This window comes from Erigeron canadensis, chromosome 5, assembly GCF_010389155.1.
Source record: "Erigeron canadensis isolate Cc75 chromosome 5, C_canadensis_v1, whole genome shotgun sequence".
In the NCBI taxonomy this organism is placed as follows: Eukaryota; Viridiplantae; Streptophyta; class Magnoliopsida; order Asterales; family Asteraceae; genus Erigeron; species Erigeron canadensis.
Window position 1 is genome coordinate 3,697,564 of NC_057765.1, and position 24,346 is coordinate 3,721,909.

A 24,346-nucleotide genomic window follows, 5' to 3' on the forward strand; every position below is an offset into this window, starting at 1 on the left:
GTATTACTCATTTACCTTTTAAATAGTTGTTTTTATATAAATATATAATAGTTTTATCAAATATTTGTTTGGTATATAAATTATTAGTTATAGAGAATAAATGTTATATATGTTTGTTAGAAATATATGTTGAAAAAAAAAGTTAGAAAATATGTGTTAGAAAATATTAATTATATAAATGTTATAGTTTAATGTTATATAAAATATATGTTTGTTATAAAAAATATATGTTAGGAACAAGTGTTAGTAAATATATGTTAGAAAGTATTAGTTATAGAAATGTTAGTTAGAAAATATATGTTGAAAACAAAAGTTAGAAAATATGTGTTAGAAAATATGTGTTAGAAAATATTAGTTATATAAATGTTATAGTTTAATGTTATATAAAATATATGTTTGTTATAGAAAATATATGTTAGAAAGTATTAGTTATAGAAATGTTATAGTATTATAGTTAGGAAAGATTAATTATGTTATTATAGTTAAGAATGATATAATTTTTAGAAATTCATATTTTATTTAAGAAAACATTTGTAGTTTTAATTATTGTTTATTATAGTTCAAAATATGATTTTTAGAAAACCCTTTTTAATATGATTGTAATTGTTAATATAGTTGTTATTAGGTTAGTATTAATGTTAGAAACGAAGGTTTGAAAAAAACTTGCAAAAAAGTGGTCATTTTAGGTATAATAATTTTGAAAAACATTTTTGTGTCCAAAATATGTTAATTTAGGTCGCACCTTTTTAAGGACTTTTAGGTTTCTTTATGTTATTTTATAAATTGGGACGGCGGATGTAGGTTAAAATGGCTGCACTTCACGGCGGAGATGGTGGTAACGACCCTCCAAACTGGGGGTGGAATCCCGAATGGGGTTGTAGGCGTACGGGTGGTAAGTATATATTAATGTACGTTGCATATAAATATATGGTACATATGTATATATATACATATTTGTTATTTTATGTTGTTTTGCAGGTATTAGCACAGGGAGAGCTGCTGCTGCTAACAACGATCTGGAGCGCGAGTTTCAGAATTCGGGACGCCGAATCTCGCTTATGTTGAATAACGATCTAAGTAGGTGGCAGGCAATCGGGGACCACGCCAAGCGGTACAAGAGCTATTTGGGGACCTATGTCGCTATCGTCCCACATAATTACGAGTCGTGGGATCAGGTGCCCAACCCATCAAGGATGGACTTACTGACTGGCTTATGGTATAAAACTAATTTTTTTTATTTTTTAAATACGTCATTTAAAAAAAATGGTAGATGCTAACTATTACTTGGTACTATTGCAGAGACGGTTCTACTTAGAACCATATTTAGGTCACCCAGAAAATCACCCGTTACGAGAGACCGTGTCCAGGATGATACGTCAGGATGCCCTGAAGATCTACAGGGATAAAAAAGCAAAATTCAAGAAGACTTGGTTCACTGACAGGGGTGGGTCCCAGAGGCTGGCAGAACTGGAGGGTCAACCTCCGTATGGGTTGCCTCCACAGGTGTGGAGTTATCTACTGGGTTACTGGACCAGCGAGCCCCGGATGATTGCTGCCCAAAGAAACACGACAAACAGGCAGCAACAAAATAATTTTGTCAGTACTCACGGTCGGCAGTCATACGCTCAGCGTGAATGGCGTTACGCTGTAAGTTATAAGTAATTATTTATATCCACGTATGTAAACATATATCTATACAGAGATACACATACAAATATATAACTTTGATTAATGTATATACAGGAAGATAATGACGGGCGACGTGAGGAGCCGCCCGAGTTTTATTTGCGGGCCCACACGAGACGAGATGGGATGGTGCAGGACGCAGTTAGGCCCATTTATGTAAGATCTTGCACAAATCCTGGAGAAAGATATTTTTTTGGTATATTTATATTAAGTATAACTAATTTTTAGTTATTATTAACTTAATTTTCATGTGCTACAGGAGCGGCTTCTTGATACCCACCAAAGACTTTCCCAAGTGCCCAATACCCCGCCTACGCAGACATATGTAGACGCTTTAGGGACACGATCGGGACATACTCGTGTGGTTGGGCGTGTGGTTAGGGGAACACGTGGACTGAATGTCCCCCTCCCAGATGATATAGAGCAACCCTTCCCAGCCCAGCAGTCACCGTCCTTTAACGTCAATGATATGTTCGCCCAGGGTAGCCCTTGGACCCAGTCATCATTCGAAGCCGGACCTAGCACGTCACCATCCCATGCTGGGCCTAGCACGTCACGGGCCCCCACACAGCGGTTGGGTAGTGATAGTGATAGTGATAGTGATGATGAAAGTGATTAGTTTTCTTTTTTTTATTATTGTTTGTATTCATCGTTTAACTGAAGTGTGATTTCCTTTTGTAATCTTCATTTGCGTGATATAATCATTTGTATTTTTTATGTTTGTATACATTTGTTGATAAAAAAATAATTGTAATCAACTTTATAAAAGTATTATAAAATCAATGTATGTACAACAGAAAAGTATGAAAAATTGTTGATTAAAACTTGTTTTGGAACAACAACTTAAATACATAAAAAAATATATACAATAAAAAAAGTATACATACAAACAACCTATATAAAACATTGAACGAATTTAATCATTTATTATAATAGGAGGGTCTGGTGGTACTCTTGGCATGTTTGCGTACAACCAATTTTGATACGCATCTTCTTGATTTGCGTACGTTAATGCTAGTCGACGTACAGGATCGGTTGCGTGAAATTCCCATTCCGGATTCTTGTAGGCCATTGGGTAGTCGCCTGCTAATTTCACTGCAACAAAATGGGTTTCGTTGTTTATCAGGGCAATACTTATCGGTTGTTTGAATAACAGCTGATCTAAGCCGTGATGCATCGGAAATACTGTGCGGGGGTCACGTAGGCTAACGCAGTTGACTATTATACCCAGCTTATTGGTCAGGAGGATATGGAACCACACTTTACTCATCCAATGATGTATAGGCCGGCTTCGTCCATAATAAGATGTTCGCAGCGCCGACAACATTCGGTTGCCCTCTGTTTGCCGAAACATTTGCATGTACCCATCGAGGTCAGATTCAAACTCCACGAGCATCTGCGTACGAACCCACTCTGCACCCATCTCCTCATCTAGCCCCAAAGCTACAGCAGTAGCTCGAAATCCACAGTTACCGTCTCCTTTGACATTTTGTGCGCCTACAACGTACGGCCTTAAGTACGATGGTATCTCACCTAGTACCCAATCGTAATTTTTGGAAAGACTGGCGTTATACGGTTCCGCAACATACCCAACCCAACTGGCCGATGATTGTGCCTCTGACTCCGGATCTGAAACCTGCGCCTGCCTTGATTCATATATGGGTGCATTTCTAGATTGTGTAGGTGGTGGCCCGAAGATGTCATCTACTAAGTTGGAATATGGTTGGTCATAGTTGAGCCAATGGTCTTGGGACGTATCGCCGAATCCATATAATTTTTGTGTCACATATGGTGTATCCCCGACCCCGTAGGATTGGGACGGGTCCCCCCACGTATATATATCATCAAGACCTGGATATGGGTGCAGGTTTCCGAAAATGTCAGGATTATCTTTGACCCATTCTGATTCAGGGTGGGATTGATCGTCGAACAATTTTCGGTTCTCGGGATAACGACAGGACTGGGACGGCTCGTACGTACTGTGTCTGGCGGGCTGCGCAGGTGAGGTTTTGTTCAAATCTGGCACATTGTATTCCCTCGGTCGACTGGACTTGGATTTTCGTAGCCCAGGTGGGTTGGTGTTGAGATCCGGCACCTAGACCATTAGTAAGAATCAGTTTCCTTACCTGAGGTAGTTATATATACTGTATTTATTGAATAAGACAAATATTTTTTTAGATGTATTATGTATACCTTTGGCGGCTTTTGTTTCGAGCCGACTGGTCTTCCGCGTGTGGTCTTTTGAACAAGAGGATCATTCACTTGTGTCTTACCAGGCTTAAACATGTCTTTAATTTTTGACAACCAATGTTTCTTTTGGGCCTTGGGTTGCTGATCCAAGAAATTCATAAGACCATCAACGACTTTATGGACATCGTCTTCTTCGTCTTTGTCTTCTACACATGTCCACGGTGTTAAGTCAAGCTTTTTCCAAAACGGGTCTATGATATGAGGCTGTATACGAGTCCCTGCAGTTTTTTGATATAAATAAGTGTACGAAATTATGTGCTTTTGATGAAAAAATACAAGTAATAAATCGTACTAACCGCGCTGCATGTACTCGGCAATCTTGCAGGCACATGGTAGCCCGCAACTGGACTGAACCTTGCACCCACATTTGTTAACATGTCTTTTAAGGACTTTGTCTAAGCGTACAATTTCATCAGCCATGATGTCCAAAACTTTAAGTGAAACCTTTCCCAATAGGTCCTTCATACAGTTGTAATTATGTTTCCCCTTCCGGGTCCCGTTGCTATACCCCAGTTGGCCCCTTATTTCTGCTTCTTGACTGATGAGGACAGAATCAACACATTGGAGGATTCTAGTAAATGTGCATTTCCCCCTCAATTCTTCCTTCAGTAAATGGTGCTCGGCCTCCACTCTGTTTGTGGTGTGGTTTTGGTAGTTGAGGTGTTCATCGACCCAACAGGACACAAACTGCTCTCGGTATGGGGACAACCAATTATCGGTCAGGTACTTGTAGACGCCTGGAAAACCCCCAAGTTTTTCCTGTAACTCCTTCTCATTTGACTTAAACTCGTCAAAAGTCCGAGACTGATAGACTTTTTTCCACCAAACGTTAAGCCTGTCAATGTTAACATCTTTCTTCATCCGCAATGCCGGTTCGCAGTGCTTGATTATGTTTTGCCATATATGGTACCTACACAGCAGATGTTTCGCTTCCGGCATAACAACCTTCAAAGCTCTCATCAGGGCCAGCTCCCTGTCAGTAAAAACGACACGAACGGCAAAGCTATCAGCAAGGGTGGACCGAAGACATCGTAAAACCCATTGATAATTTGCCTCCCGCTCGTTTACGATAAACGCATACACTAAACTGAAGGTCTTCCCCGTTGAAGTCACGCCGACGATCTCAACTAGCGGCATGTTGTAGATGTTAGTTTTGTACGTGGAGTCTATTTCAATAACCCAGGGAAATGCGCGCCATAGGGTCATTGATGTTGGATGAATGAAAAACAGGTTCTCCAAGCGTCCATTTTTGTTATTTGTGTTGAACTGGTAAAAGTACCTTTTCTCTTGCAACAGTGAAAACATAACCTGCGATTAATGACCAAGATAGAGTAAATAAGTCAATTCCAACAACGTAGTACAATAGAATATTTAATGTTTGTACCTACATTGGAGTACGCCCTGCTTGGCCCGACCTTCTTCTCGCTTTTAGGAAGTTCGTAATGTCTCCTTTGCGAGTCAAGTTTCCTGGAAATTCAAGTTTGAGGTTTACCAGGATCTGATGTGGGTACAAACCGCGATCCGATTGGGTCCCCACAAATTCCTTTTCTTCATCCGTCATCCGTCTAGCGTATGCATTCCCTTGCAGATTGGTAGTTGGATCATGATTGTGTCTCCAATCCTTGACAATTAACCTCCAACCACCATCACGCCCAGGGCGGCCTATTAAAGTGAAGGGACAACCTATCTTACTGGACCGTTCGGGTGGGCCAATTAACCTTGCATCGCGCGCTCCACCGTGGTGACATATAAGTGTCACTTTATTCACCACCTCTTTTGAGTTTTTGTTCGTCCGCCGTATAACTAGAACATAACCCAAATCCATTGTTGTTCTTTGAGCCCACTCCGTTAATTCTTCAAAGGAACCGAACACCTCATCAGTTTCAAAGTCCCCAGCTTCGCATTCATATTCACCGTCTGCATCAGGTTGCTCAAACACATTATCCGGCACTTCAATACGTACGTTTTCTGGGTCTGCCCAAATATCCTCCAAACTATCCATCTGAAACAATTCAAGTAAACATCAACCTCATTAACTATTAATGGTGTCTAGACTCTCTATATATATATATATTTACATCTATACTCAATATATATATATATAAACAAAACGCTTGGAAAAAAAAGATACACAATACCATCAACTACAAATACTGTTAAAATATATATCTTGAAACAATACGCTTGAAACAATACGCTTGAAACAATACGTTTGAAAAAATATATATCTACACTCAAGAAATTTTTTTCAGAAACTTTTATTGTTTCAATATAGTTCCGCATAATATATAGTATCTGAAAATGATGGGCTGCCATCATTTTATCCTATCAAAGAATGGCTTGTTCGGTATGGCAAATTATCATTCCCAAAGTCGATATGGCACTGTCGCCGCTAATGTCGGTGACGTGGCGCCTCGTTTTCATCAACCACATGCTTTGTCAGTCACGCTATAAGTCTGTCGGGGGTCCCACTATTAGCGGCGACGTCGCCGCTAATAACCTGATGGGGTTGACCGTTGACCTGGTGGTGTTACCCAATGCCTTATATAATGAATCCCAATCGGCGATACCTTTAGCTCTTTTGTCTTCAAAATCTTTTTCTATTGTAAAAGGGTACGATCGGTCTCATGAACAATCTGAGTAGTGGCCTAGTGGGCTCGTCAGCTATATTTATTAGTGCAATTTGGTATACTACACGACAAATCCTGTAGAAAGAGTAAATTAGATGGTTGGTTCCTTTAGTTTGTCACTTTGTCCATATTTCAACCACAATCGATACCTGTTAATTTTTTTTTTCCTTTTTAAATATAATTCCATCGCAAAAATATTCAGGCTAATGTTTTATGACTTCATCAGCTACAAGTATTCAAAAGATGTGAATTATTCGCAAATATCGAAAGATACGTTGTCTTAACTGGTAGGCATTAGAAAGTCACCTAGACGAGCGGATACCTTTAATTAGAACCCTTAAAAAACTATAGTTAGTTTGGTGTTCTCGACTTCTTGTAGCTCGTATTCAGCTATTCTATTCAATGAAGCCCTACATAAGTGAACAATATAAGTTATTTTTATCAGCATCAGAATCAAACAAGACTGGAGCTCTGTTAATTTTATCAACAATTTCATCCCACCCAAAACCAGTGTACTTAATAGCATAAGATATAGAGCTCAAGTTACAGATTTTGTCATTTTGAAGTCAATGGATATAGGACATACATAGAGAAAAAAAAAAGTGCATTGAAGATTAATAACTTGCCAGATGGCTGAGTTTAGGTAGAGAGGTTGATGATAGTATGACACTAAGATATCAAATAATTGTGGATCGGCTTTTCAGATTGCGGTTTCGGTTGTTTGAACACCCCTCTGTAACTTTTTGATTTTCAAAAGGTTTTTTATGTATATAACTAAGTCTCATGATGTCAAATTATTTATAATACTACCATAAGTCCATAACAAGAGGTTAAACACAAGAATATAGGTGTAACCAATGTTAATTAAATATTAATCAAGAAAATAAATATAATACATTACATAATCCATCATATAATAGACTTCAAGTCCAATCATTATTCCATGCTTTGAACCATTCCCACACTCACTAACTCAACCTTTAATCATGGCTTTTTCCTAATGGCAGCCTTTAATCGCTAGCATGCGGAACACAATTCAATAAAGAAGATTAAATGTTAGATTATAAAAAGCTAAGTAACATAATAGATTAGACAACTACTAACACAATTACTAGCATGGTACCCGCGCAATACAGCAATGCAACGACGACGATCTAATGGTGGCGGCGACTAGTATTGATAGAGGAGACGGTGGCGGCGGTGTCGAATGGTGTAGGTTGATGTAAATGTAATTTGTGTAAAGGTGGTAGTGGAAGTATTATATAAGATAAGAGTTTGAAGTGTAAATTTAATTTATTATAGACAATTAGATAACTTCTTATAAGTTGTAAAATATGAGGGTCCTTTAAGGATAAATTGGTCATTTTCAAACTCATTTTTTTAAACTTTTCAACAAGATGGTATAACTTTTATAATATAGTAAAGAAGTAAAGATAAGAACAATTGTTAACAAGGGGTGAAGGCCTTTTACCGAAAAAAGATAAGAACAATTCAATACACTCTTGAGAAGGAAAAAAAAGGAACAATTTGATACGTCTCAATGTGTACAATGAAACAGTTAGTATAGAAGCATTTAGGAAGTGATTTTGCACAGAATTAACACTGTAGACGACTTTTGAGACGTATAACTTTTTCAACCAACTTCTTTTCGAGCCGATTAGGCTAATTTTACATTTTAAGATGGTTTTGAATTCTTGATGTATATATAAATATAATATATATATAAAAATCAATTAAGCAACCATTCACATTAAAAATTCAGACACAACACCGGTTAAATTATTAGTTATCCCTTTATTTGTTTCAAATTGATTAATGACCTTGTTATTGTCGAAAACATAACATTACTCTCTTGAAAAAAATAGTACAAGCATACAATTTGAACTACGTGTACTAGCAGATCAACAAGCATACAGCTACTAATAACTCTAGCTACAAGAATTTGATTGTATTATAATCTTTTTCTACGATACTTAAACCACATGCCAAATCTTGTAGTCATACAACTACCTATAATTATTGAGCCAACACCCACTCTTATAATAATCACATAACATACATAAAGGTATTTTGTACTCGCTAAGCAAAATTACTATTTTATAGGTAGAAACAATTTGAAAGATAAGGCAGGGGTTGACAAGTGAACTTGGAAACAAAGAAGGTAGTAAGAGTAATATAGCCCATTGAAGTTACAAAGTCCTACTAGCTAAGCCCTTTCTTTGGAAATCAAGTCTTTCTTGTCTGTGAGTTTGTCAAATATTAGCTTGGAAATCTTTTAGTCAATTGGTAACGATATAGATTGAATATAACTTTGGTTTTTGATCATTTGACTAGCTTGAATGCTTTTATTAAAATGAAATTTGGTATGTAAATTAGGCGTTTGGAACTTTGAATTATACTTGGTAAGTTTGAAGGTAAAACTAGTTTGAAATGCTTAAATTGGTCTTTTATAGGTTTGGTAATAGATTAGTAGATTTTACTCTAAGGTAATGCCAATATTTTTTTAAAAAAATTGTCGTTTTGTGTTTGTGTCATTACAAGTTGGTATTATTAGATTAAAATAGATATGGAAATAATAAGACCACAAAAATGTCAAGGTAATTTTCTAAAGATGCAACATGGTAAAATTCTTGTACTATAGGTAATTTTCTAAAGATGCAAAGTAATATCTTATTATATTTATTGTTTTGTGTTTGAGTCATTTCAAGTTGGTATCTGATTACGTTAAGTAGATATGAAAATGATAAAAACATGAAAATGGCAAAATGCTTGTAGTCATACTAACTACCTACAAGATTCTTCCTCTTATAGTTAAATTCGTGTACTTCAAATTTCAAAAATTTAGACAAATCTCATGCTTTATGATATGGTATTAAAGGATAAAAAAACGCATGAATTGACCACTGCCATTGTCTGTTAACATGATTGCTTAATACCACTTCAATCATTCACCATATGCTCAGCATCTTGACAAGAGCCTCTTGATCCTACTTCAGACTCATGAAAATATAGGATCCTAGATTACTTGTTATTTAATCATACAACTCTGATGTTTGCCAAGCTATTTGAATTGAAGTCTAAATCGAAGAGCACCAAATAAGTTTAGCAAAAGAAGCATACCTGTGAATCTGTGATACTGAATGTCGAAACACAAAAACTGCAGACCATCACATCATGTATGATTTATAGCAAGGATGTTCCAAATAACTGGTCTCGGCAGCTGGGACCCCTTCTTACGTAGAGTAGCCAATGCCTACAAAACAGGTTCCACGACATTAAAGTACCACAAAGGGGAAGGTTCACTGTAATCCAAGATAAAATAAACTATCAACACTCACGATCGCAGAATCGTAGTCCAACAAACGTAGCAAAATTCTTCACGTATAGACAACGTTGTAAAAGCCAGATTACAAGGCCAAGAAATCAACAATTACTCCTAATCTAGACTCACCACAAGGTACACGGCTCGAGTACTGCCTAGAGAGTTTCCAACCATGCATATAGCCAATATCTCCATATCTAAAGAAATCATAGATAGCATATATGAAACTTACCAATTAAAGGCCACAGATAGCACCAACAGAATTTCCAAAATCTGTCAACTATGGTTGCAATTTCTGAGGCCGGCCTGTTTTTCTCCAACCTTGTATCTCTATGACAATGCAAGATGCAAAAAACTAACTTCAATTGAAGCTAAATCTTAATTCAAGAAACAAAAAATTAGCTTTGACAAGTAAAGCATACCTGTATAGTCAAATTTATAACCAACCGAATCCCGAAACCAACTAGGGGTGGGTCCATCAACCTCCATTGACTTGAAGAAATCACGACGACATAGATAGTATGTTTCCATGCTTAGCTGAAATGCAGACAGGTCTCCATTAATAGTCTCATCCCATTCTGTATTATTTTGCCAGGTGCCCTTTTCTAAACTATCTTCATCATACACAAGGTTTGCACCACACCCATGTACCTCTAACCCACTCTCCACAATAATCGAGATATTGACTTTATCACCTACTTCTAATAAGTTATCCATTGCCCAATAACTAAACCATATAGCAAGTTTACCATCTACAGGCCTGCCAAAGACCATGGGGTTGTAAATCCAATCCCGGCCCTTGGTTCTGTTACTTACTTTAGCAAATATCGGCCAGATATGTTGCTCATCACCAGATAATGTATACTTGAATGCCACATTTAATCCTATGAGCATGTGAGTATCAGAACGTGGAGGCACATCAAAGGATAAGCATGAGGATGGTGCCATGTATTCACATGTTATGTTGTGATCCTTGATAACTGGCAGAAATGTGCTCATTATACCGAATTCAGACAGCATCTGTACTACAAAAGTTACAGAATTCAATCATTCATAATATTGATATCATCATATTTTAATTAGTTTAGAAGTAATGGTTCAACGCAGCCGTGGTTTGAGGGTCTTGGGGTATTGATCTACATCTGATCCTATCCATCAAACAATGAAAAACGACTTTGATCCAACCATCCAACAGATACCGCCATTAAAGCAGGCCAATTATTGGGAAGATCCATGTGGCCTTTCCATTTGAACATATTTTGTTATAAATTTAAGTCTCCGCCAGTATTAAAGCCGCAACTACAAGTGAATCATGTCTAGAACTGAATCAGTCTTTTATAGAAATTTTTTATTTTAAAAATTCTTATTATTTTCAATATTAAAAATTGATATTTGTAACCATTTAACTGTCTGTTTGGGTCCGAACCCATTTAGATTAATCAGATTATGGCCGGATCACAATCTATTTAGCGTGATCATGGGTCAGATCATATCATAACTTATATGATCCAAACCTGAACCATTCACTTTGCTCTTTGGGCATGTGCATTTGTTTTAAGAGTGGGAAACAGAACCTGAATATACCAACTTCTGCCTACTGTAAGCTGTAAATCACCAATCAAGCACAGCTCATGATTCTGATACAGTTTGAGCCACTTCATATGTTTCAGATTTGTTTCTTTAATCTTGGATATTGGCACCAACATTAGAAGGCCTTCAATTTCCAAGAGACTAGTACAACCTTCATAATCAATCTTTTGCAATCTGAACCGCCGTGACTGAAAGGTTACTTTCTCCAATGACTTACAACAGGTAATATACAACTCTTCTAGTGTACTCGGGAGGCAATGGATACACTTAAGATTTGTGCAAAAACTTAAGTCAAGGACCCGGAGACTTTTAAGATGATTAAAATCAGGTAAGGACTCAAATATATTATTCCCTAAGTGCAAATGTTGCAAAAGCGATTGTTCTTGGAAGCTCAAAAAATTATTGTTACAATCAAGATTGCAACTTTTCAGCAATAGCCGCTCTAATAGGTGCGGAAAAGAAAACGCCAGTTGAGGACTCTGACCCCCTAACACTAAGGCTTTTAATAGGTGTTCACATCCTGTCATGTTCAATTGAGCAAGACTCATAAGCTCTCCAATGGGTTCAGAAACATGAACCAAACTGTAACAGTTCCAAAGAATCAATGTCTCGAGATTAGGAAGTCGGGAAATATTGTGAATTTCAACTAGACTATGCGAGTCTTTAAAGTTTAGAATCTTCAGCGGTCTAATTACCTGTTCAGAGAGTAGAGAGATTTATTCAGCAATCTACATGCAACCCCCGGAAAATGCTTATAACTAAGTAAAAATCCAAGAGAACAGAAAAGAGATAAACACTAAAGTACCTACCATGGGCGGTTCAAATAGCTCCAATTTGCTGTAACTCATGTCGATAGCTACCAAGTTCCCCATGAATAACTCAGATGGTACAGCTCCTAAGTGAAAACCATGCCAGCAAAGCCATCTCAGATCTTCTGGAAAATCATCATAGGATCCAGATAATTTCACATAGTTTAGCTGTAGCAGCTTTAGATTATCCATCTTTGCAAGTGAATCTGCATTGAAGGCTGATGGCTGAAAATGTAGTGAACAGTGAATTACTTAGCATAGCATCTAAAGTTAAGTATACCAAAATTGCCTAGAGTGGCAACACATGGATACAAACTTCATAAGAACCTAAAGAAAACATTTCAGGTCTGAGTTATATAAACTGGCAACACATCAATAGAAACACCAGGAGAGGACCCACTCACCCTGGTTCCAAGTTACCTAGCTTATTTGGTTCAATCATTTATAAAGTTCCAGGCTTCCAGCTCAAGCTCGATATTAAACTGAGCTCAACACAGATAACAAGCCATGCTCAAGCTTAGGTCTTGGCCCCGACTTTGATTGAACTCTACAAACCTTAGGTGATAAGTAATATGTATGTGTACAGATAAATATATATGTAATTTAGAATTTGCAGACAATATTGTTGAAATTTATTATAGTTAGGCTTGTATATTTCTGACGGGGGATCAAGTTTTTTGACATGTACCCATATCTTTTAAAGGATATTTAAATAAAGAGTTTTTCATCCAACATAACAACCTATTTATCATATTGTCCCTGATGTAACAACTTACTTTTTTATGTTTTGTTTAACCATTGTACTTGTAAAACTCGTCCCTTTTTAACCACCCAAAATTGGAAAAGTTCAACAACTTCTTTGACGTATTTATGGTGTATGTTTAACTATTGACAATAATCTTTATACAGATATTCAAGGTTTTGCTTGAGCGCCTGGCATCATGAAGGGTCATTGAGCTCAAGCCCAGTCAAGCTTGAGCACAGCTCAAATCATCTGCACCCCTAATAATTATTAGACTAATCAGGGGTTTGAAATCTAATGGCTAACTAAAAGACTACAAACTACTCATATGATACCACCATGCCACTGAAAAACAAAAACTACAATCCTAATCAGGGTAAAAGGCTCCTACAGCCATGACTCGAGCAAAGATACAAATGCTTCTAATATGCCTCATGGAGCCTCAGTTTATTTAACACTATCATTGTGGTTAAGATGTAAATTAGAGGTTGTGATACATCCTCCATTATATGCATCTGAAAGCAACGCTCATAATTACACTGATCGCAAAACCACCCACGATTGGGGTACCAGATCAGGGAATAATTGTGATCCGGATCACTCGGAATCGCGAATTGTTTGCCATATTAAGATTCCCAATTAGGTTTATACACTCCAGGCCTCTCGGATACATAAAAACAAGTGTTAAACGTTTTTTGGTTCAGAAATTTATGCTAAAAAGCGTTGTTTTCTATTTTGAAAAACTTTTATAACAACTTCTAACTCGATTCTTTTATACGAAACTTTGAAATAATAAACATTTAAAAGCATTCTTTGAACAAACAGTTAACACACGAACTGGAACAATCGGCTTTACTTTAGCCTACATGGACAGTTTTACCAACCTAACAATAAACAACAATGCTAGAATCCACTTATCTATATATTGCCATGATGAAGGCTCAATTGTTTGAAAAAGTGAACACTTCTAGCAAATATTTGAGTAAAACCCTATTAAGCACTAATATAATAATATAAGAAACTATTATAATTATTGATTGGGTACCTCATACCAAAGTATATGGTACACCATAACAACTTCTATGGTACATCGTACTCAAGTGATCCAAAATGAGCTTACCCCCATCCTACCGATTGTAAGGGACAGAGCCAAACCATGTTACCGTACCAGAATGATCCCAATTTCATGGGACTATGCAATGCTTACATTTAGTTTCATTCATTTGCTATTTTATAGCCTATACATTGTAAGTCGTCACAATAGGTGGCATATCTTGATATCCTTGCAAGAGCAAAAGATCTCAAGTTTAAACCACCCTAGATGAAGATTTGAAGGTGATTTTTTAAATTTAAGAAGAAAAGAAGAATAAAAGTTGAAGAGTTTGGGGTGCCTAGGGAAAGGGTTCAGAAATGGTAAAGAGAATAGCTCGGTTAGACGTTCTAACTTAGACCGCATACCCAAACTTTACTTGATAATTCCCCCCGCCCCGATGTAACCTAAACATGTAAAACCTCCTTTCTTAACATAGTCACTAAATGGATGCCCGCGCAATGCAGTGGCGATAGTGATAGTGACGGAGGTACTAAGATAGTATTAATTTCCATATTAGTTAGTTTACAAATTATTAGTTTCCATGTATTAAGTTAATAGACTCTATAAATACGACCTCTTGTAATCCTCATTAATCACAAATCAAATACAATAACCTATAAGGTTTTTCATGGTATCAGAGCCATAATCCGACCACTAAAATTCCGGTCACCAAAACCCTAAATTTATATACAATCTGTCCTTCTTTAATTTTCCTATTTAATCGTCGAATTAGATAACACCTCCACCACCATTAGCTTCGGAATAACAATCCGATAAACCCTACAAAATTTCTCAGCCGTCAGACCACCCACGCGCCGCCACCATACCCGCTGGAATTTTCATTAATTCGGCAATTACTCCCAAATTCCGGCGATTCATCCCTCACCGCCACCACCACTGTTATCCTTGAAGAATTCCGGTCAAAACCCACCAATTTGATTTTACATTCGCCGCCGTTGACTGCCGCCGCTGGAACCCTAATTTTTTTGAAATTTTTTTTTTCCAGAATTCAAACTTTTTTTAGAAAAAAAAAAAAAATTACAAAAATCCCATGGCAATGCTTGCTTCCATTACTCAACAAGAGAAACCAACTCACAATTCTCACAAGTTTGCTTTCAAATTATCATCAACGAATTATGGATATTGGAAATCCATGCTTGAGGCTTTCTTCACCACACATGGTCTTTTTGGGTACATAAATGGCACAATTCCGTGTCCGTCTCCAACAATACAAGAAAAAGACAATGACAATGACAAAGACGCTGCTTCCACTTCACAACCAAACCCGAATCATCCGATTTGGTTATCTAATGATGCCCATATACGCATGCTCATTATGTCTACTGTGTCTGAAGCATCATTCCAACATGTACAAGGAAGTACTTCACGTGAACTATGGTTATCCCTTGCTCGCGCATATGCCCCACAAACCTCGTCTCGGGAATATACCCTTAAATCTCAACTTCTTCAACTTCAGATAAAGGAAGGTGAATCAACGTCTAATTATCTTACTCGAGCACAAGAGTATGCTAATGCCCTTGCAAATATTGGCGAACCAGTGAAAGACAAAGATCTTGTGATGCATGTTATTACAGGTCTTCCTGAGGTCTTCCTGATGATTACAACAACTTGAAAACAACGATACTTGGCCGGCCGACCCACTTGGCATTCTCCGAACTGCACGGGCTTCTCATAGATCTTGACTGCATGGTGAAGAAACCTGTGGCCGATTTAACACCCGCTCAAACTTTCTCGACTGCTACATTGCCACAATCTTCGAGCACTAGTTGAAATTCATCTTCGCTTCTCAGTGATACTATGGAAGCCCTTCAACAACTAGTTGTTCGTCTTGGTTTTCAACTCCAGCCATCATCCAACCAATCGCCACAAGCTTTGTATACAAATAGGTCAAACAATAACCGAGGCAACAATCAAAACAACCGTAGAGGCCGCGGAAATTATCAGAATTCCCAAAATCGCGGTGGAGGTAATCGAAATCTATTTTCTTGGGCAACTAATCAAAACACTATATATGGTACTTGTAACAAGTGTGGAATTAGTCATCTCCCGTCACAATGCCCAAATCGGGACCCCTCTACAATGCGTAATAGGCAGCCGTATGCTAACTTTGCTCAGACGAACTATGCTGCTAATTCTCGCTCTCCTGCATCAACTTCATGGCTTCCTGACTCAGGTTCTAATTTCCATGTTACTCCTAATCTTTCTAGTTTTGACACGTTTCAGTCGTACTTTGGAGATGACAATGTTCATGTTGGCAATGGTAAGGGTCTTCCTATTTTACATATCGGCTCTTCAACGTTTTATTCACCCAATAAAAGACTTTCTTTACGAGATATCCTTCATGTCCCTGAAATTAAACAAAATCTTATTTCCATTCAAAAGTTTTGCTTAGACAACAATGTGTTCTTTGAATTTCATGCAACTTTCTTTTCTGTGAAGGACAAAGTCACCCATTCTACCCTCCTCGCTGGTCCAAGTAATGGAGGTCTCTACTCATTTTGTCTACCGAGCTACCAACCTATCCAAAAATCTGTGTTCACCACTGTTCGAGTCTCTCCGGACGTGTCGCATCAAAGACTAGGTCACCCTCATTCAAAATTATTTTCTTCTATGTTATCAAGATTTAATTTACCGCTTTCTAGTAATAGTTCTTTAAGTCATTGTACTGCTTGCTCTATTTCTATTGGCAAGTCTTCCAAACTGCATTTACCATTATCTCGAAATAAAGCTTCAAATATTCTTGATCTTATTTATTGTGATGTTTGGGGTCCTTCACCCGTCCCTTCTTTTGATGGTCATTCTTATTTTTTGTTGTGTGTTGATGCCTTTTCACGTTACATGTGGTTCTTTCCCTTGAAACGTAAATCTGATATTTATCATATATTTACTCAGTTTGTTGCTATGGCAGAACGTCAATTTAAAACAAAACTGAAATCAGTCCAAACCGATGGTGGGGGTGAATTTCGCAAATTCTCTTTTTTTCTCAAATCTAGGAATCATCCACAGATTCTCTTATCCTCACACAAGTGAACAAAATGGCCTTGTTGAAAGACGACACCGACATGTCGTTGAAACTGGTCTCACTCTTCTTTCTCAATCCGGTGTCCCATCTAAATTCTGGCATTTTGCTTTTGACACTGCAGTCTACCTTATCAATCGCATGCCCTCTTCAAACACATCACGCACCTCTCCCTTCGAGTTTTTGTTCAAACGGACACCCAATTACACTTTTTTTCGTGTTTTTGGTTGTCAATGTTTTCCCCACCTACGACCCTATAATCCACACAAAATGGATTTTCGGTCTACTCCTTGCACATTCTTGGGGTATAGCACCTCCCATCATGGGTATCGGTGTTTTGACCAAGAGTCTGAACGTCTCTATATTGCTCGTCATGTCCGCTTTAATGAACACTTCTTCCCGTTTCATCAACCCACCTCGCCACCGACACCTACCTCCCAACCAGACGAATACTTCTCGTCTTATCCATCACCTCCACCTCCTATGATCAACCCAGTTTCCAATGAGTTAGCTGCAAATGTTGATTCACCTCCTTCACCTGAGCCCACAACTACGCTCGTTCCTCCTATCCAACCAGTACAACATTCATCCGAACCCGCACAACTCGTCGATCCTATTCCCTCTTCTAGACCAACATCACCACCCCAACCTACTACACACGCACGTCCTTCAAATCTTCGCCAAAATCCTCCTAAAACAAAAAATTTTGATCCATCCGCGAATCATACCTCCACATCTCTTTCCGAATCTGAACCCGCTACCTTTGCTATTGCTAACAAGAACCCTCTATGGCGCAAAGCCATGGAGGATGAATATTCGGCTCTCATGATAAACGGCACATGGTCATTAGTGCCACGTGTTCTAGGAAAAAATGTAGTTGATTGCAAGTGGGTATATAAAGTTAAACGTGATCAACGCGGAATTATCACTCGCTATAAAACGAGACTTGTTGCTAAGGGGTTTCACCAGCAGACAGGCATAGGCATTGACTATACTGACACCTTTACCCCTGTTGTCAAAGCTACCACTATCCGGGTTGTTTTATCTATTGCTACAGCTAACCATTGGCCCTAAAGACAATTAGATGTCCAGAATGTTTTCTTACATGGTGATCTTAAGGAAACAGTGTATCTACAACAACCGCCAGGTTTTGTTGACAGGTCAAAACCTGATCATGTGTGTTTATTGCACAAATCATTGTACGATCTAAAGCAAGCACCGAGAGCGTGGTTTCATCGGCTCTCTCAGGCTCTTTATCACATTAGTTTTAGGGGATCCAAAACCGATCCCTCGCTTTTTATCTATTGTGCTCGTGGTACAGTGATATATATGCTAGTGTACGTTGATGATATTATTTTGACAGGTAACAACCCTTTGATGCTTGATAGGGTTGTTCATCAGCTTAGCCGTGCCTTCGCGATTCAAGACATGAGGCATCTGTCCTATTTTCTGGGTGTGGAAATCACACGTACAGGTTCAGATTTGTTTCTATCTCAATCCAAATATATTAAAGACCTCTTGGAACGTGCAAATTTGTCCAATGCCAAACCAGTTCCATCTCCACTTTCTACATCTGTCGTTTTGTCTAATGGTGATAGCACTGCTTTCTCGGATCCAGTAAAATACCGAAGTACTGTTGGGGGTCTCCAGTATGCTATACTCTTTCTAGGCCTGATATTGCATTTGCTGTGAACAAAGTTTGTCAATACATGCATTCCCCGACTAAGAATCATTGGTCCGCTGTTAAGCGTATTCTTCGTTACTTACAAGGGACATCCAGTTACGGATTACGCATCTCTAGCAACTCCTCAACTCAGTTACATGTTTATGCAGATGCCTCCAATGATATTAATGCCTACTCTGATGTTGATTGGGTTGGTTGCCCACATGACCGTCGATCCACGGGGGGATTTGCTATATATCTAGGATCTAATCTTGTCTCTTGGTCTGCTAGAAAACAACGCACTGTATCTCGGTCATCCACAGAGGTTGAGTACAAGGCTATGGCTGACACTGTCGCCGAACTTACATGGCTTCCATCTCTACTTCATGAATTGCGCATTCCTATACAGACTACTCCAACATTGTGGTGACAATCTAGGCGCTACTTATTTGTCGGCTAATCCCGTCTTTCATGCACGCACAAAGCATGTGGAAATTGATTTTCATTTTGTACGAGAGAAGGTTGCTCAAGGAAATTTGTCAGTAAAGTTCATATCTTCACATGATCAAATTGCGGATGTTTTTACAAAGGCCTTATCTTCAGATCGGTTCATGCTGTTGCGATCCAAGCTAAGAGTGGCACAACGGCCTTAGCTTGAGGGGGCGTATTAAGATAGTATTAGTTTCCATATTAGTTAGTTTACAAATTATTAGTTTCCATGTATTAGGTTAATAGACTCTATAAATACAACCTCTTGTAATCCTCATTAATCACAAATCAAATACAATAACCTATAAGGTTTTTCGGGAGGTGCGGTAGCAGCGACGACAGGTGACGGTGGTGAATAGTGTAGGTAATTGATGTAAAGGTAATTGATGTAAAAGGGAGTAGTGTAATTATTTTAGAAGATAAAGGATAGCTGTAAAATAATTAATTAATGGTATTATAGGTATATGAGTTAATCTTAAGAAAAAAAAACTTTTGATAGGGTGGGGCATTTTTGGCATTTATGGTATCCAAAAACTTTTGATAGTTCTAATCACATACACTTTTAAGGTACTCTCTCACCCATGCCCCGCCAAGTAAGCTATGAGGTGAAGAGTGTTGTTAAATTTGGTCACAGTGAGGAAGATGATACATACATTCGACCAAGTATAATTCCATTTAAGTGTCTAATACCACAACTATTCAGGCCTCGCTCTTTACTTACATCTAGCTACTATGACACGATTGTAATGGTATCATTAAATTATTAGTACTTGATTTGGAATATGAAACTAAATTCCCCTACTTCGGCATTACCATCTTATGATTTTCTTCCCTCACCATTCGCATGTCAAGTGCTAGACCTTCTATAGTTTCTGAACCCTAACGAAAAACAATATATATAAAACAAAGTTAGTTGAAATGGAGAGATAGAAAGAAACTTTAAACATATATATATATATACACACACACACTAAAATAGCATCTTACCACTCCTTGTCTCAACAAAGTGTATGAGTCATCATTAGACCAGATTCTACTACGTTTTGCAGGGTTTGTGGGTGATTCTTCAACCACCATCCTTCTCGCCATCTCTATAAACAGCCCATGCATCATCAGTTTTTTGCTTGGTGAAACAGTAAGAAGGCATCTGTCAATTAGGGTTACGATCCCAGCTGTTGCACAATAATCAGGCTCCAATATCTTCACCACATAATCTTCATCTTCTCCAACAAAGAAACAAGCAATATGCAAAAATAACTCTCGGTAAGTGATGAATGGCAAATACTCGAAGCTCATTCTAAGGATTCCTTGTATTCTGTAATTAGGTTCTCTTTCTAACAAATTCAATGTATTCGTCCAGTATTCTATGTTATTTCTTTTCCTCGAGTCTTTGGCACTAACAAATAAAGAACCCAACATTTTAAGAGCCAGAGGGTTTCCTAAACAATATTGTGCTGCTTTTAATGCAAGCTCCTTGAAACCTTCCATAGGAAGTTTGGATCCAAAGGCATGCCAACATAAAAGCTCTAACGATTCATGTTCATTCAATAACTTAAGTGTGTGCTCTTTACACCTATGGTGTGTAGAACCAAACAATGATTGTACAGATGAAAGCCTGCTTGTTATAATAATCTTGCTTTTTGTATTAATCTGTTCCATGCCAATTAAAGCTTCTAGCTGCTCTTTTTTATCAATATCATCGAGAACAATGAGCACCTTTTTCTTTTCTAATGCCTTCTCAATCTGACTTTTATACGAAGTAACATCGAGTTCTTTTTTCTTGTCCCCCAAAATTTCTGCAAGAAGTTGTACCTGTAAGGTACACAAACCATAAGGTTGTTCACAGATCTTTCCAATGTCTTCAAGAAAACTGCTGCTTTCAAATTTAGGCAAGTTGGATTCATAAATATATTTGGCCAGTGTTGTCTTTCCACTTCCTGCCACACCACAAATTGCGAGAACTTCAGCATCTTCCTTATCTTTCAGCCAGAAATTGATATCTTCAGCTCGAGTGTCCATTCCAGTTAAATGAGGGGGAATAGAAACTAACTTAAGACGTAGCTTATTGGTAATGGTATTAACTATATCCGCAATAAACTTTGTTTCGGGCCTAAAACAATAAAGATGAGAAAACAAACACGTTCAAAATTTAACAATTATGAGATAGTACAACATTTTGAGAGAAAGAGTTCATTTGTTTTCATAAATTTCATCCGTTTGTTAATCCTATGGGTTGCAGCTTCGACCAATTTAGTCACGAATGGGTCAGTTTTACCACAAATAGATCAAAAGGGTAGAATCCCCTGAAAATTGACTTAAATGAAATGAGTAAAATGAGTTTACAGTCCTCCCATGTTTTATTTTAAATACAAAAAACCTCCTAATCATTTTATTAAAAATTTAATTATGATTGAATATACAAGTTTCACACTAAACACTCTTACAAAAACGTATACGTTTGGACATCAGGAGGAGTTTCGAGTCAAACCTGTCTATCTTGACCCACGGCAAAAGTCCACCTTTATGAACCATTTACCAACCCACCCATTTTGACAACTCCATATAGTTCAATCATCATTCCACACACGAAGTAAATTAGATGCTATCAAATCTCCAGTTATTCTCACACTAAGAAATGCAGCCCCAAAAGGCCGAAATAATATATTTTAGTTTATAAGGTTAATATACAGATTCCCTAACACATTATCTATTAGATCTATTACATTCTCTAATTGTTTTTCAACTTTTCAGTCTTTAATTTCACTTTCTTAGGCCATCTTGTATGTTGGAGACTTGGAGGTCAGAGAGGATGTGATGTCGGCATGCATTACTCGTGGAAGAGGGGGAAGTCTCCATCATTCAGTATATCAAACAAGCTAATTCGGCATAATTCGAAGTGAAATCGCAACATTTATTATATTTTACTATATGGGGGGGGGGGGGGGGGGGGGGGGGGGGATATTAACTAGGGCAAAGTGGTTGTGGTGAAAAGGGGAAAGTAATGTGGCGTTCAACAACCACACCTGATGCTCTAAAATCTACTAATCAGTTTCACCATCTAAAGCAAAAAAAAAAAAAAGACAACATTTACCATTGGATAGCTATTTCAAGCTTTATAACACAAGAAATGACCTAGCCCAAAATAAAAGTAATACTTTCTGTTTGGGATGTCCAAAAAATGCACAGTGTCCTTTTCAAGACAAATTCCAAATTTTAATAATCCCTACAACATATTGGTGAGATTAATTTCGGTCAACAAGTTCTCCAAATAAAATTTAACGATTTGCCAAGTCGACCGTTCCATTAGGAAGGAATAGGGGGCATTTGGCAAGCCTTTCCAAGGGTTGTTGTTAATTTGAAATAATAATCTTATAACTAACTACATGCTTAGAATTCGAAACTCGTCTACTAAATTACCTGTTCGAGACAATCTTGTATATGACACAATAAACTCCACAATAAAGTTATTAGCTATAGCATGATAGTATAGTATCCTCAAAAAGATTTTATCCACAATATTATATTGGAACCCAAATTCTAACATTTCAACAATAGCAAGTCGAATTATCCAAACACGAAACAAGGAATACAAACATACCCAGAAAGAACCTTGCCACTCAAATTCGCAACATCCGAAAGCGCTTCCTTCCATCTTTCGATTTTCGCCTCCCCCAATTTTATATCATTTTCAAACCCTAACCTATCAAGTCTCAACTCAAAACTATTCTTTTGCATCTTAACATCTAAAGGATCAACATCATAATAAAATATAGGCACAACAATATGATAAAACCTTTTCCTCCTTTCCATAATCAACACTAGTTCATCAAGACACGACACCGAATTCGCATAGTTTTTCGACAAAACGACAATCGAAGCCCGGGATTCTGCGATTACCGTTTCGGGTTTCGGGTCTTGTGGGTTTTTGGTGTTTCTGAATGTTTTGATACCTGCGGTTACTAAGGCTTCAAAGAGATGGTCGGTGAAGGAATAACGAGTGTCTGAACCTCTGAAGCTTATGAAAACATCGTATTTGGTGTTGTGATGTCTGATTGTATGTAAAGATGATGATGAAGAAGAAGCTGCCATGAGATTTTTAATTTTTTTGAAGGATTTGGGGAAGTTTAATTGAGGGGTGGGTGGATGTTGTCAACTGTGGTTCTTGATCTAAATTTATGGAGTATAACTTGTGTCCTGGGTTTTTGGCACTTTTTGTAAAGCAAGTAAGCAACAAAATGCAAATACTATATTGACTAATAAAGAATGACAAAATATTAATATTAATATATACTATAAGACAGTTGAACTAATGACTAATTAATCAATTATATCGTTCGATTTCATCAAATTGACTTTTGATGATATCATCATTTAGATAAACTACAAATTAAAAATCCTAATAATCATTATCCAAACATATTATTATATTAATATTTATATTAGAGTTAAGTACTTTTTTTGTCCCTGTGGTTTATCGTTTTATCATTTTTCGTCCTCGCCGTTAACTTTTAGCTAAAATCATCTCCGTGGTTTGCATTTCGTCCCTGTATCCGTTAACCCCTCACGTGCTTTGGACGTGAGGGACATTTATGTCTTTTCACCCATCTTCCATTGTTCTTTGTAGCAACCCAGATTCTGTATCTCATCTTCATATAAACCCATAATCCGGTCTAATAACAACCACCACTTCTATATACAACCACCGCCTCCTCCATTAACACAAATCAATATATACACACGCAATCAGTCACACACACAACCTCAGATTAGATCTAAAATTTTATCAACAATATTAATTCTGATTAGATCTAAAATCAACAAACATAATACAAAACAGGTGCCTCGTAATCCGTACAATTAGCGGCAGATGATTAAGATAAAGAAGAAGATGATGAACAACAACAAACACACTACACACATAAAACCAACAGACGAACAGTTCATCTTCTAGATGTATATATCTTCCGGCCTATATCTGTACACACAGTTCATCTTCTAGATGTATATATCTTCTTTCAAAAAACCTAAAAAA

At 37.5% G+C, this 24,346-nt stretch overlaps 2 protein-coding genes across 11 annotated transcripts; one reads left to right on the forward strand and one right to left on the reverse strand.

Annotated features, from left to right (window-relative positions):
- Positions 1–807: 807 nt before the first annotated feature.
- LOC122601013 lies at positions 808–2,305 on the forward strand. Its single transcript, XM_043773791.1, has 6 exons — positions 808–892; positions 979–1,077; positions 1,176–1,216; positions 1,300–1,647; positions 1,744–1,842; positions 1,946–2,305. Exons 1-6 carry the CDS (start codon positions 808–810, stop codon positions 2,303–2,305), a joined length of 1,032 nt encoding a protein of 343 aa, XP_043629726.1.
- A 3,819-nt stretch (positions 2,306–6,124) lies between these two features.
- Positions 6,125–23,495, reverse strand: LOC122599355 (disease resistance protein RPV1-like). 10 transcript variants are annotated; one of them, XR_006323912.1, is made up of 10 exons: positions 22,913–23,495; positions 20,302–21,424; positions 20,128–20,193; positions 12,288–12,512; positions 11,463–12,173; positions 10,311–10,908; positions 10,121–10,218; positions 9,687–9,819; positions 6,889–6,976; positions 6,125–6,641 (listed from the first exon to the last, which is right to left on the reverse strand). XR_006323912.1 is itself a non-coding variant. In XM_043771861.1 (9 exons), exons 1-8 carry the CDS (start codon positions 23,401–23,403, stop codon positions 10,169–10,171), a joined length of 2,985 nt encoding a protein of 994 aa, XP_043627796.1. In that variant the 5' UTR covers positions 23,404–23,495; the 3' UTR covers positions 9,325–9,819; positions 10,121–10,168. The 10 variants fall into 10 exon arrangements, 2 of the variants coding, with proteins under 2 accessions (XP_043627796.1, XP_043627794.1); XR_006323914.1 differs by lacking the exon at positions 6,125–6,641 and adding an exon at positions 6,649–6,792; XR_006323915.1 differs by lacking the exon at positions 6,889–6,976.
- Positions 23,496–24,346: the final 851 nt, after the last annotated feature.

What these genes read in the sequence shown, in the direction of transcription:
- LOC122601013 (XM_043773791.1), top strand. Translation starts at nt 808, where the DNA reads ATGGCTGCACTTCACGGCGGAGATGGTGGTAACGACCCTCCAAACTGG. An exon ending in GGGTTGTAGGCGTACGGGTG is followed by an intron (nt 893 to 978) that starts GTAAGTATATAT and finishes GTTGTTTTGCAG; the next exon opens with GTATTAGCACAGGGAGAGCT. An exon ending in AGCGTGAATGGCGTTACGCT is followed by an intron (nt 1,648 to 1,743) that starts GTAAGTTATAAG and finishes ATGTATATACAG; the next exon opens with GAAGATAATGACGGGCGACG.
- LOC122599355 (XM_043771859.1), bottom strand. Translation starts at nt 23,403, where the DNA reads ATGGCAGCTTCTTCTTCATCATCATCTTTACATACAATCAGACATCAC. An exon ending in AGTGGCAAGGTTCTTTCTGG is followed by an intron (nt 21,425 to 22,912) that starts GTATGTTTGTAT and finishes TTATTGTTTTAG; the next exon opens with GCCCGAAACAAAGTTTATTG. An exon ending in GGGAAGAAAATCATAAGATG is followed by an intron (nt 12,513 to 20,127) that starts GTAATGCCGAAG and finishes CTACATTTTCAG; the next exon opens with CCATCAGCCTTCAATGCAGA.